Genomic DNA, 15,092 nt, shown 5'->3' on the forward strand with positions numbered 1-15,092 from the left:
TCTAATTTGAGAATATTTTTAGCACTTGTGTTGACAGAAGCGATTTAGAAGAATGTGGTAGCACACTTCTGCTGCTTTATTTGAGGATGAGAGTGTCGCTCAGTGTCCCTGGTCTCAGTGTCCTCTTCATATCTCTGTGGGCTCATTTCTGAAAGATTTCTGTGTCAGGTGTAGTAGTAACTTATCTCATCCTCAAGCAGTCATTTTTAATATGGGTCTCATGGATTAATATTTGAGCATGTGCATTTGGAGGGGGTTAGCGAGTGCTTCGAGGGATTAGTCAGTGCATTTGTGTGTGCTGTGTGTATCTCAGTGGGGTACATTCCCAATCGCCTGATCCAGCAGAGAATGAGGCTTGTTATAGAGCTCCTTCTGGAGCACCACTGCAGGTTGTGACAGTGTGGAAATCAGCAGTGCGGAAAGGAGAGAAATAATCCAAACTTTATTATCTCTTTGGCAAACCTTCGGTATTAAAGTTGATTTTATACATGGAAGCTGTGAAGGCATATTTGTTGTTGGCCTTTGCTTCAGCTCTGAATGAACAAGCAGATGTTGGGATGCTTGTGATATGTTTGAGCTGAGTTTCTAAACCCTGACTTTCATTTGGTGACTGCTGTGTATTGAAGCGTTGCAGTTACCAGTTTATTAGGAACATCTGTACAATCAGTGAAGTATAAATCTGTTTTTAAAGATATGTTTCATGTTTTAGATTCTTCAAAGTAGGCACCTTTTCCTTCAATGATATCGTTGCACACTCCTGGTACTCAGTCAGCTTCATGAGGCAGCATGGAACGGTTTTCCAACAGTCTTGAAGGAGTTCCCATATATTCTGAGCACTTGGCCGCTGCAAGTCCAACTCTTCAAACCATTTTAACTGGGTTTAGGTCAGGTGACTGTGGAAGCCAGGTTGTGTGATGCAGCACTCCATCGCTTTCCTTCCCCGGTTAAATAGCTCGTACATAGCCTGGAGGTTTGTTTGGGGTCATTGTCCTCTTTAAAAATAAATGATGATCCCACTAAGCTCATACCAGATGGAACAGCATGTCATGCTATGGCATGCTATGGTAGCCATGCTGGTCTTGAATTTTGAATAAATGGCCAACAGTGTCAAAGCTCCTCCTCCATGCTTCATGGTGGGAACCACACATGTAGACACCATCCGTTCAACTTCTTTGTATCTTACAGAGAAATGGCAATTTGAACTTAAACCTCAAATTTTACTCATCAGATGAAAGTACAGATGTCCACTGGTATAATGTCCATTTTTTGTTTCTCCTGTCCTTGTCGGTCTTCCTTAGTCGTAGTTTATTTGAAGCAAATCGACCTTGAAAGCATGATTCTCTTCTGAACAGTTGACTTTGAGATGTGTCTGCTACTTGAACTCTGTGAATCAGTGATGTGGGCTCTAATCGGAGGTCCTGTTAATTTGCAGTTTCTGAGACTGGTAACAGTATCGAATGTATCTTCTGCAGGAGAGGTAACTCTTGGTCTTCCTTTTCTGGGGCGGTTCTCATGAGAGTTTGATGGTTTTTGTGACTGCACTTGATGAACATTCTAAGTTCTTGAAATTTTCTGCATTGGCTGACCTTGATGCCCTAAAATAATGATGGACTGTCATTTTCTCTCTCTACAGTAGTTAAATAGAGCTATTTACTGGATGCCAACACTACCTATCTGAATAGCACTACAGATGGTCCCAAACTCATTAGAAAAGGCCTGATTTTTGTTTTAATTCACTTTCTTAATGAACTTAATAATTCACTTTTGATGAGGCATACCTGTTAATTGCAAATCAATTCAGGTGACGACCTCATGAATCTGATTGAGAGAATGCCAAGTTTGTGCAAAACCGTCATCAAAGCAAAAGAATCCACAATATAAAACATAATTTTTCTATGTTTACACCTTTTCTGTTTACCACATAATTCCATCTGTGTTATTTCATAGTTCTGATGTCTTCAGTTTCAATCTATAATGTAGAAAATAATAAAAAAGAAAAAACATTGAACGTCTGTCCAAACTTTTGACTGAAATTGAAATTCTACAAAGATAAGAAAACTGTTGACAAACCAAGATGTTTTCCAAATGAACTTCTTCAAACCAGTGACAATAGCTAAAAGCATGACTGTTATAAAAATGAGCATTATACTGGGTTTCAGGTGTTTTAATTCATATAGTGTGTGTGTATCCTGTCTTTTGCATGTCTTGTGCACTTCCCTTATATTGGCCTGTGATTTACTGAGGCTGGCAGGGAGAGATAATTATAAATCAGTAGTAGAAGGTTAGGAGAGACAGGTTAGGGGAGTACCATTTGGATATAAAACACAATGCTCATTACTGAGCAGAAAACCAAAAGGACAATATGATATTATCTGTATCAGTGGAGAGGTGTCCAAGACAGCCCATTTAAAAAAAATGTATAATAACCATCTGTTAGAGCTCCTCGTGCACTGTTAAACAAGAATAATAAATCAAACTTAAACTTTGATACTTTGAATCCAGCCTTTCTTATTCAAGGGTTTTTTCTTAAAAAATTCCCATGACCATGACTAGTGGTTATATTTTGCACACATTATTATCACCTGCATGATAAGTGTGCTGAGTCCTTTAGCACCCTTGGTCTAAAATCTCCCACAGGTCTGGTGACTATGAAGGCGGTCATAGTGTGTGATGATTTTGATTTTTATCGTCATCAGACCTTCCAGTGTCTTCCTGGGTGCCTTGCACAGATGCACATGCTTTCATCATGTTTCTTCATTAACTCAAGTTTTTCCATTAATTTATCCGTATGTGTTTCTCATTGGATTCAGGTGAGGAAGTTGAAGGGCTCAGATGAACACTTAAGTGTGGACAGAGCAGGAGGAGGCCCAGAGGTGCTGGTGAGTCACCCCACACACACGCACACACACACACACACACACACACACACACACACACACACGCACACACATCCCTGAGTATCCAAGATGCATTATACTTGACTAACAGTTTCACCATTAAACAGTAGAAAGGACAAAGAACACTCACTCTCGTCCCCATGCTGACTGCTCTTTCATGTGTCTTTTTTAAACAATTAAATACTGCGGCCTCATTATGCTGCTTCATCGCCGGCTTTCTTTTCAACATGTAGCTCCTCACCACTTCAAACTGCTGCACAGCTGGAGTAAGGGGAAAGTCCAATTACTCTGCTCAGCCGTGATGAGAAAAGCAATCAAAAGATGAGAGAAAATTGGATAAGCAAGGAGAAGTGGAATAGGCAAGACGGACTATCTCTCTTCTTTCCTCCTGCCCCGCGGAGCTGAGCGGGCGTTTTGTTCCTGTTCGTTGACTGCGGGGCATTGCCACGGCAGCAGCTGTTATTACTGTACCCACTGCTGAGGTCTAATCCTTCCCTGAGCTGCACTGTCTGCCTCTCAGATCATTATCGCAGCCACACTCCAGCGATGAGGCAGCCAGCGGTGGAGACTCGGCTACATCTTTAGCAGAAACGGTGTAGCTGGATTTATTTATTACAAAAAAAAGGGCAGGGGTTCATTTTCCTTGTCAGTCTTTATAAGAAACAGAATAAAAGAGGGAGACAATCTGGACTTAGGACTTTTATTTTGAAATTAGAGAAGAAATACAATGTAGAGTATGTTGTTATGCTGGTTTTCTCCTCAGTGTAGCTTAATCACACATTTCTGACACAAAACAGCTTCACAATCTTAAGTTCTCACTCACTCTTTATCCCATGTTTTCCATCAGCAGTTAGCAGACTGATTTGAAAATGATGTAAGTGTAACTTGTACATGATGTAACCGTCGATATGAGTAAGTAAATAGTTTTTATTCAAATATAATGCAGATTTTAACCAAATTTCCAGAAAATCGACGAAATAAAATGCAAATTAATGTTGGTTTCCATCCACTGCAGTTATGCAACTATTAGGAATTGATTTACTTCCTAATTTTTACATTTGGCTGCCATGAAATAAGACGAGGCAAGGAGATGGTGTGACTAAAAGAGCATCATTTAAACCTGAAACAATGAAAACAATGTAGAAAACATGATGGACTTAATCTGAGAAAGCTCCACACATATCTGATGTTTTCACCTGCTGCTGTTACAATAAGTCTGTTTTTATCATCGTAAAGTTATTATTATTATATTATTACTATTTTTTTTTTATTATCAGCGTTTTCAGTTACAAAATTAAACATCAACCAAACTTAAGGGGTTATGCCGTACTAACAGCAGCCATAATGTGTAGATAGTCATAATTGCTGTTCACTGCTGTTTACTTCAGTCCAACTCGGAGGCAGGCGTTTGATATGATTCATGTAAAAATGATGTTTATTTGGAAAGCTGTTGGAAGCTCCTCCAGCTCGCCCTGAAAATATGTTTAGCGTGAGTCATCGATTTCCCAAGAAATGTGGTGAGTGCAAAGTTGGCACGACCCACTGGGCCCGGATGGACACATTTATGGGAAAATCCACAAGTTTAAAATACACCGGAATTATCCCTTGAAGCATGATGCAGTCACAAATGTTTAGTGTTGTGGTGGTGATATGAGCAGATGAAAATCTGAACCCTGAACTATAGAACATAAATACACCATGGTAGGACTCCTGTGTTCTCATCCAGATTTCATGTCCTGCTCAAAGAAATACGCACTGAACAGAAGCTCCATGTTCAATAAAGCAATAACTCTTTCACAAATGAGGAGATACGCTTTTCTCTTTGGCTGGAGATTTCTATAGATTCTTATCAAGTCTTGTCAGAGTTTGACCTCGTTCAAACTATTGATCAACTTCCTCTATCTAAACACACCTGATCCCTGCCGGTAGTTGGTTACAGAAGTAGTGGCTTTTACTTCAGTCATCCTGGTTTCAGAGTTTCAGTTTTATCCAGCAAAGAGACAGAGACGAGATGTGAGGCCCCAGATGAGTCTTTTATTTAGACAGAATTTTGTATTTATTAAAATGTTTTAATGTGGTGTTCAAATACAAATTAGTCTTTGTATTTAATGGTATTTTATATATTTTGTCTGCAGCAAAATGTAGACATAAATGCATAAGGAGAATAAAATAAAATAAAATAACCTGAAAACAGAAAGCAATAGAATATTTCTAACAACTTCTGGTATAAACTGACCTATGAATGTGGATATTTCTGTGAAATGGACAGACACACCAATTTCAAAGACATGTAATAGATGTCCAGCATTATTAAAAGCAAATTCCCACGACCTCGGTGACCACAGTGATGTTTGAAGTTGGTGCAGCGACTGCCACATTCACTCATGTCTCATACAGGTGTGGTTTCAGAGGTTTCCATAGGTGCAGCCGCTCACTCAGGCAGTACAGCTGTACTGCACAGCTGCAACAATGAGCTGATAAATAAGGCCAGTAACGTGTGTATGTGCTCACTGTTTTACACACATACACAACTCCTGACAGGAAGGGCACAAAGAGTCAAAGTGTGGACTTTGAGTGTGTAATGTTGTTTACTATCTGCTTGTACAAAGACAGTATGTCCGCTGGTATGTTTGTCTGTTCTGGGTTTTAAATTCAGCTGATGACTTCACACTATAAATATCTGTGTACAGGTATTTAAAAACTATATTCATACCCTCTAAACAAGGTTATTACTGAATAGCTAATTGTGTGTAATTAGCGTTATTCCCTGTAGTGTTGAAAATGACAGGTCAGCAGCTGACCGTTGTACCGTCTACCCACGCTGCCTCACACAGGGCCAAGTCCGCCCACGGTCGAGTGACAGCAGAGCACCTGTGAAGCAGCAAGCGTGGGGGGTTTTTCCACCTGAGCTGAGTATGTCAGGCACACCCTGCATTTTATGTGAGATTATAAAACTGGAGTCCCAATCATGGCCTTAAAGATTACCACAGTATGTTTTCTATGTTTTGATAAAATCTAAAAAAATCTTTTTTAAGAAAACATGTGCAAATTCTGAAATGAAGAAAGAAAACTGCTCACAGCTCATGTTCACACCGAAGCCCAGAGTTACATTTAGATATTGATTGATTTGAAGAGGGTCACACGGCTTTAGTTTCTTCATATAAGGAAACTAAAGATTTCCTTATTCAGTATGTTCGTCACACATGTGATACTCGATACTTTCCTCTGCCTCCTCCTTTCTTTTTCTCTTTGAATTTTCTCGGTCTGGTGTCTTCTTTCCGTTCCACTTTATTGAAATGCTCGGGCCCCTGAGCCAGTTTTGGAGCACAATACCTCAGCGTGTCTGTCTGTTTGCCCTCCTGAAATGCCTCTTCCTTTTCTGCTTACTCACTGCTTGTGACTTTGTGTTGCACAATACAACAGTGTTCTCTTCTATAAGCGGATTATTTCCTGTTAAAATGATTACACAAGAACTTGCCTACCATACTGTAACTGCCTCTATTTTCTTTTTGGCTGCATCTGATCAAAACTGTTCTTGCAGTTCTGACATATTCATTTGATTTCTTTTTGTAAATACATGGTGCTTTTTCATGCAGATTTTCCTCTCAAATCTAACCAAGGAGCAGAATAACAAGCAATTATCCCCCTATCATGTCTGTGACATTATCTTACAGCATGTGTAGATTTAATATCCTGTGTTACCGCATAGCAAAGGCCTGTTGTTTCCCTCTCAGTGAGCAGTGTGCTGGAGTGGAAGTTGTTTATTTGATCTATTTAATTTTCACCGCTGCAGTGACCAGACCTCTGTGCTCTTCTGAGGGATGAATCTCTGGTGTCTTGTCTCCGTGTGCTGCTGTAAACTAATGGAGAGTAAAGACAGAAGAGAGAGAGAGAGAGATACTGCGCTGACATCGCTGCCTGTGTGAGTGCAGGGGTCAGCGAACTGAAAAGACAAGAGTCACAGAGGGGAGGCGAGGGAGGTATCAAACTGAAGAATGTGATGTGACTAGTTTCAGCGCAGAGAGCTGCAAAACAAAACAACAAAAGGGATGACTAGCTTTTTATGAAGCTCTGTCAAACTTCACCTTTCAGTTCATGAACCTGCTCGTGGCTCCTTCTATATATTGTTATCTAATCCAGTTAAAACTGTCAGATGAAATGTTTCTTTTACTGCACTCTTAAACCAAGTGGTTCTATATTAAAGGACTGTGCTCTGGTGAAACATTGTTGCTGGTGTTAATATTTCTTGCCACATTCGTGTGTCTATCTAATGTTTCAAATCATCATGAAACTTGCAAGGCCATTGCTGACATACAGTGAACTGTTTGAGACGAATTTATGTCATGAAATTAGCTTCTGATCGGAGGTTGTTTTTCAGTCAGACAATCTAAATCAATCTGTTTTTCTTCATGAAGTTTTTCTTTACACTGACCAGAGTTTCAAACCTCCAAACTACAATCTTTAAGTGTATTGCACTGCCATTTATGCACACATGTATGCATTTGCGCACATACGCCATAGGTTTTTAGTGCTTTGCACACCTATGAGCACACCTTTCAACACCATGGTCGCCATGAATGCAGGATTTTAGTTGCCTGGATGGTGTATGCCTCTTTAGAAAAGACCTAGTCAAAACTAGGCTGGCAACAACCTCAAAAAGAAGATTTCTTATAAAAACAGAAGAAGGTATCAAATCAAATGTATCAAACGTAATGCTCCTTGTTGACTTAAGTGACATTACAAGGAGCTTGAAGTTTAAGATAAGTTCAAAGTTGAATTAATTTCTATCTAGCCATGACTTTTAATGCTAACTATTAACATTTAACTGGCACGTTAGAGCATAATTTGATTAATCAAATTTAGAGGTCTAAATAAATAAGTGTGTGCTAGCACAGATGGATAGACTCAGTGCTGTTCTCTTCTGTATTAGCAGGCAAGTCAAACAACCCGATGAACATAAAAGGCTATTTTTTCCAATACAAATCTAATATTGAACCTTTTTGCAGCAGAGTGGCTTTCCTTATTGAACCACCTTAAATTTAAAATGAGGTAAATTTAAAGAGCATGCGCTTCCTTTTACATTATCATACTCCTTTCACATTTAAATTACCACGCAACTCTCTCTCTCTTCCTTTCTGTGTCACCTCCCCTGCTCCCCCCCAGGGCTCCTCATCCTCTGGTCGGACCCGTAGCTTCTCCCTCCTCCCCCACCTAACCCCATCTTCATCCCCGGGTTCTCAGAGGCACCTGAGCCACACGGCCTCACCCAGCAACATCGTCACCATCACCCACCACAAATCTCCGGCTGCAGCTCGGCGGGCCAGGAGTCAGTACCCAGGACGGCTGCTGGAGGTCAAAGAGGTGGGTGTTACAGAGGTGGCACAAGCCCGGCCTTTTTAAAGAGGTTGGACGAAAAAGGAATAGTGGGGATGGGTTTGCCGACACAGCATGGAAGTTTGTTTTATTACAGTGTGGGTCTTTCATTTCTGATAGGATTGTACTCACAATATTCATTTAGAGGCATGGCGACATTGTTACAACAAAGTATTTAGGGAAATTTAGGGAAGGGTCACGTAAATTTTATGATACAGTTATATTTCAGTACGAATTCAAGTATATTTCTTTTGTTTTCTACAATATCAGTATCAAGCTGTTTTGTCTTTATCATCTGATGATCTTCCTGATAGACCTTCTGAACAGTTGGTGTGAACTGATGAGAGTCACACATTAAATGTTTGCGTTGTTGCTGTGAAGTGAACCCAATGTGCCAACACTGCAGTTCCTCAATCGGCCACTTGAAGCTGGCAGAATGAGTCAGTGCCCATAAGCCCCCATGTTAAAAAGTCCAACTTGACAGCAGAAATAAACATGTTTACAGCCTTTTTTTGTTCTCTATTGCTAATTTCATACTTTATGACAACTGTGCTGAGGGTGAATTTATATAGAACTCACCTGTTCAAATCATAAGTTAGTCATGCAGACTTATAACAAAGTTATGCAGAATTAAGATCGTGGCCACTTTGATTGACAGGTGGGTGCTTTGTTTGACCATCCAGGCTTCATTTAGCTGGCCTCAGCTCCACCCACACGTCAACTCTTTGCCCATTTTCAAATGAGATAAAAGCAGGACTGCCAAGATGGCAGCATCCAGAGCCACCACACTGAGCTTCACAGCAAATCTTCGAAACCTGTGGGTGACGTCACGGATATGACGTCCATGTTTGTTCCATGTCTATGTCCATTACAAGTCTTTGTTTTGAACATATTTGCAGTAATTACCTTCATTGATATTGGGGTTTCATTTGTCTAAACTGAATAAGCAGCAGGTTGATTAACTGGCTTTACCACATTTCTTGAGTTGAAATACTTTGGAATGATGGACAAAATAAGACCTGAGTTGTTCTAAACTGGATTCATCTTTAAAGAAGTTTAAACAGAAAGTTTTTTTCTCTGATCATTTGGATCAAACTCCAGACGCTGCACTGTATTTTCCGTGGCCTTTGTCTTCAGAGCCTCGACACCGGTCTCAGGTGGGACACTGGTGCAGTGAGTTCAGCAGATATTTCTGGATCCCTGGCAGGCTTGACACCGACTGCGGTGTTCTCAGTCTTTACTGTAAGTTCGGCTTTGTTGGCATTTTTATAGTATATATCAATACTGATTAACATGGCCTGCGACAGAGGGAAGAGCTGCTGGAGCGAATGTCAGGGTCAGCATGGTGTGTGTGTGCAGTAATCAACATATGAGACGTAAAAGTGTCAGCGTGTGCAAGGAAGATAAATAGTAAGTGACAGTGAGCTCGCCCATATGGAACATTTCATATTCCTGAGCGTGTTGTCTGGATAATCCTTGAATGTATACATTTGAATAGTTTTTACTGATGTTTCCGCGAGAGTTTAAATTTACAGACCTGCGAGCACATCCTGAGTTAATTACAACTCCCTCCACTTGAAATTTCCAATCAGCTTTTGATTTAGTTTGAAGTTCAAATCCTCATTAATTCTCTCCGCCTCAGTCACCAGACGTGTCACTTCTGGTTACCACTTGGTCCTCATCTGCTACATCTCCATACACTCAGCACAGTCATTCACTTCCCTGCTTATCTTTCAAGAGAGGATTGTTTTTTTTTCCTGTCTCTTCTTAATAGCCTGTCTGCAGTTAGTTTTTAGTGATTAATTGCCAGAGATTATGCCTGAAGTTGGATTTGCAAAGCGAAAATGATGAAGACATGATTGTAGGCCTGTCTGGCAAACTATAGAGTCATTAGCTTCAGCGTTTTTGCTTTAGCTCTTTTGTTTCGAGATGAAATGTGCTTTTCGGATCGTTGCCAGGCAGCTGTGCATCTGGCCGCTGAATTATGGAGATAAGATGACTTAGCAGTTTGAAAGGAGGAGGTAACATGGACAAGGAGAGACAGGAAGCTTTCTAAATGTAAAACACTTCTGCTCATATAAACTGTTGGTACACAGGTGAAAAATAGAGGCTGACAGGGAAGAGGTCATGTTGGCCATCATGAAAAAGTTGTAACTTTTTGCCAACTCAACTTAAAAAGTGATAATAATGAAAGTGTATTTAAGCTATATTATGACTGAGGATGAGCTTGGCCCTCATTGTTGGCACTTCAGTGAAGCTTATGGAGCATCCAGTAATACCAATAAAATAAATAAAATTGGAATTAATCAACCAGCATGATCAAAACATTTTCATATTGTGGGTAATTTTCAAAATAAACAACTTTTTGCTCGTGTTATCCCTGTTTCGATGGAGATACACAGGGTCTGACTCATACCCTATCTATGTAAAATAAACCCAGTTTACCCCCCTCTGGCAAGTAGGCTGCCCATCATTAGTGCCAGAGCAACAGAGAAAATTTCTAGTTCCTGTCAGTTTCCCTAAACTGAATAAATACATATACACACACATATAAACACAAAACTTCCTTACTAGGTAAGTCTTGTTGCAACAATATCTGCTGGAGAAAAAATAAATAAATCACGGCCATTAACTCCATAATCCAAAAGTCAAAACTTATTGAAAGATCAAATATAAACAGAGAGTTCAAAAGTAAAGTTGTTTAAATTCACTCACCAAAGGTTGTATCTGTGTTGAATGTTTTTCCTCTTCATAAAAAATTTACAAAGCCAATTTTTGAGCAATTTAAATCTCAGTTGTTTACATCCATGTTTACTGGCTTGAAGTCTTCTTCTTCACGTCTTTTGTTGTCACATTGCTGTATTTCTTTGCACATTACCACCACCTATAGATCAGTGGAATAGTGTTGGTGCCAATGGCAGGAATGTCAATCACATCACCCACATTTTTCCTCATAAACAACATCTATATGGCGCTACTGAAGGTCAATTTATGGTTAAGTTGTTCGATTAACAGTGCAAACTTTGATAGATATTCAAGTCATAATAATAATGCTGGATAAATTAATCTATTGAGCACTGATATATTTGTCTTTTCCTTTTTATGTATTGTTCATTCATTTAGACACTCATTGTTTGACCTTGTCACCCTTCTGAAGGTCACAGGAGACAGTGTTTCACCTGTAGCTTTCTGATGTCGCTCCCAGAATAACAAAGACGGCTCTCATTTGTTGCCTGTCTTAAACTGGGACAGAGCTGCTTTGTGTGCTGTTGGCCAAATAGGCCGTTGGAATACACCACAGGAACAAAAAACACTGTTCGCCTAAGAAGCTGTCATGTAATTGAAACCTCTCAGTGGGATGTGAACACCTCATATCGCTGTTTGTCCTCTCCTTAAACCGACACAGTACGGAGTAGACTGCAGGACCATTAGCTAAACTGTGTATTAAAAAACGTGACATTTCCGTCGGTTTCATCTGCTTCCTCTGCCTGTCAGTCAATCAATATTTCATGCACAGATCGTTCTTTCATGCCTTCTTGCTCACCAAGACCTGGCTGGCTTGGAGTCGTTAAATAGCCCATTCAGATGCACCATGCTGTGTGTCTTCTCGTCTCGCTAAGAATATCTCGTCTATGTGATTCACTCTGTGACAGAAAGAGAGCAACCAGCAATCAGTGCGAGTGGAGAATGATTTCTCACCTCTGAGAAGCGGAGTCTGTCTCCTCATATGAACCTGGGACATTTTGAGTAAATACAGAGCAGATGGTGTGATCATTAAGCAAAACAAACACTCCTCTGGTGCTTGTGTTTTCTAGTCCCTCTGCGATGTGTGATCCATTTTTTCTCCTCAAGTTCACACACTTTCAGTCCAGAAGAAGTGGTTTGCAGCTTTCCACGACCTGATTCATATCTGCCATCATTTAGCTTCCTTCTTCATCTCTCTTCACGTCCACCACTCCTTCTCGGCCTCCGATCGGCTTCCCTCTCTCCTTGTATCATCTGTTGTTCCCTTTCCTTTATTCATTACAGGCCCATAAACTTGTCTGACAGCTTTGGCACAGGGCCGGAGGATGCTGGAGTCGACAGTAAAGGAGTCTGCTTGTGCTTTGATTTATGCACCACTGTGCGCAGTAGAGACCGGGAAGCTGCTGCATGCTGATTATCAGTGGATTTATGTTCAAACAGCAGCATCGGGGATGTCGTGTTGTACATCTCATATATTTTCTGGTCACCTTTGCTGATAATATTCATAAACACCACTTTGTTACTTCCCGGAAGACGTATACAGATGCATACAACTTTCTGACTTTCAAACAGTCATGGAGGGAAGCAACTTAGTGAGTCTCCATATGATCTGCCTCCTTGGCTCTGCCCTGTTGATCCCTGTCTCACTGAGCCACCCTCACACCAGGCAGGAGACTTGACTGTTGAGCCCAGTGGCAGAACGGAGTCGGGGGGAGTTCGACCGATGCATGATTGTTGTTGTGTAACAGGACGTATCCACCACTCACGCCCTGAAAGGCTGTGTTCATTTGGTGAATGTCTATGTCTTTCAAATTTCCATGACCCCCACTTTCAAAAAATGTGTGAAAATTTCAGTCTTCAAACCCAAACAAGCTGAAATCACCATCAGGACATCATCAGGGTTATATTTTCAAAATTCCCCACAGAACCACAGACAATATTAAACAAATGTTTTCTCAGCCTGAAGTGAACTGAACTTGAGGAGTAAAATTTGTTGCACACTGTTTCATATCATGGCGGGACAAAAAAAAAAAAATATTCCAAGAAGGTCAGTTTGAGTAACACATCAATGAGTTTGAAGGCTTAGTCTGACTGCAGAACATGCAGTGATTTATAACACTACGTCACACGATATTACAACACTGAAAAATTATCACGGTGGCAATTTTCTCAGGGATTGTGCGATAGAACAGTGGTTCAAGTCAAGTCAGATACAGGTGGTGGTGGCATTACCCTGCTGTTTCAACGTGACATACAAAGTTTAAGCTGTACCAAACTGCCATGAATAGATTGTTTCAAAATACACAGTTACTTTTCAATTATTTCTATAGAATGATACTGATGATAATAATGATGAATTTCAATATTTGATTCTCTATTTATTTTTTTCGGCAGCATCCGACTCTGACCTGTAGCATTAACGTACCAATATATTGAGGAGGTCTTGTCATGCTGTCACCTTTCATCCATCTGTTCATCCATGCATGCATCTGTCTTTCCTCTGAATGTGTGTTGCTGGGAGTCAGACCACATTACCGTCTCTCCTCACCCAGCTTGTCACGGCTGATGTGAACTCATCAAACGCCTCGACTGTCGATGCAGCAGCACCACTGGGCACTTACACCGCTGCAGCAGGACTGGATCACTGGGGTTAGGCTATTTTTGGAAGCATCACTGGTCCTGTTGGCTCCAGAGAGCTCTGTGCATGTATGTGCGCGTGGTGGGGGAGCCATTACTGTAACACCACTGATTTAGCTTTATAGCAGAGGTCTGCTGCAATTTTCTGTTCCTTTTATGTTCATGTCGCACAGTGTAACCTGCTTTGAAACCAAGCAAAGAAATATGAACCACATTCACATACAGAGAGAAACATTATAGAAAACTCAAGCTTATATTTCATCCACATGCTGTATATAAATCAATTTTTATGAGCTACTTTATGTTGGAATATGAGGAAGGAGATATTTGTTTTGAAAGAATCACATTTAATGTGTGTGGCTACCTTTTGGCCCCTGTCGTCCACATGGGGCCAGGTTGTATTCATGATGTTCACCTGTAAAAACGTCAATAAGAACCCTTAAAAAGGCTGTGTGCATGTGTGTGCATGTGTGTGCATGTGTGTCCTTATTCAGTCAGGTATTCTGAGAAATTATACTTTATTTTATAACAGGCTTTCACTCTTCCTGACCTCATCTGCTCGGTTTTCTCCCTTTTACCTTTTAATGTCTAATGTATCTCTTTATGTTGTGTTTGTTTGTGTCTCGCTTGTGTTAAAATGTTTTGCTTGCATCAGGTACGTTGGCTGCATTTTACTTTACTTCATGTACAGCGTTATTCCTGAGCATGGTATGTTTGTTTTTTTTTCATTTATGGTTGCATAGCAACACATTTGCGCACACCAACTTGCATTGCCTCCTGCTAAAGTTCCTTTTAGTGGATATAGACCCTCAGGCAGCTCTGATTTCTGATATTACTAATGCACTAAGTTGCAGTTCTACTTCTTCTAAACCACTTTTCTGCCTACATTTTATGATTTGTACTCTACACAAAAGTGAGGATATTGGTATTTTTGCAGCTTTCTTACTATAGCCTATCATTTCTGTATCAATATGTGACTATAAAGCAACATAAATTATGGCTATATGAAACATTCATCCCGTAGACTTAACAGGTGGTTTTAAAAAGTTTTGTTTGGCTTTTCACTAAAACTCAGCTCGGTTCAAAGCAGATACTGTACTAGGGCTCGGCTAGGCCTGGCTCAGCTAGGCTCGGCTGGACCACTGTCTCAGCGTTAGTTCATCACAGATTCAATATGTTAGCTGGAAAATAACACAAAATTTTAGTGCAATCGTTCCATTAAGCTCTCAGAAATCCTGCTAGCTATTATTACGAAATGTATAGCACTGAAATCAGATCTCACTTTGCCAATTGGATTGTGGCTCTCAGAAGTGAAGGACTGTAAACCTCTGGAAGAGATAACCGACTCGCTATGGAATAAGGAACGTTTTTCTATAAAATATGTTGTTTTCTATAAAATATATATTTATTAAATATATGGAGTATCTCCCTCTCACGATT

General features: G+C 40.3%; 1 protein-coding gene across 3 annotated transcripts in view; it reads left to right on the forward strand.

The window, feature by feature from the left end:
• The window catches only part of osbpl10a (oxysterol binding protein-like 10a), an 84,094-nt gene that overhangs the window by 23,054 nt on the left and 45,948 nt on the right, over window positions 1-15,092 (forward strand). For 2 of the 3 annotated variants that reach the window (XM_010735344.3, XM_019264333.2), the window contains exons 4-5: window positions 2,811-2,879; window positions 8,061-8,258. In XM_010735344.3, the coding sequence (XP_010733646.1) occupies window positions 2,811-2,879; window positions 8,061-8,258 (267 nt within the window). The remainder of the gene's footprint in view (window positions 1-2,810; window positions 2,880-8,060; window positions 8,259-15,092) is intronic. The other variant, XM_010735345.3, reaches the window with a different exon arrangement.

The sequence above is a fragment of the Larimichthys crocea genome, chromosome XIII (genome assembly GCF_000972845.2).
Source record: "Larimichthys crocea isolate SSNF chromosome XIII, L_crocea_2.0, whole genome shotgun sequence".
Taxonomy (NCBI): Eukaryota; Metazoa; Chordata; class Actinopteri; family Sciaenidae; genus Larimichthys; species Larimichthys crocea.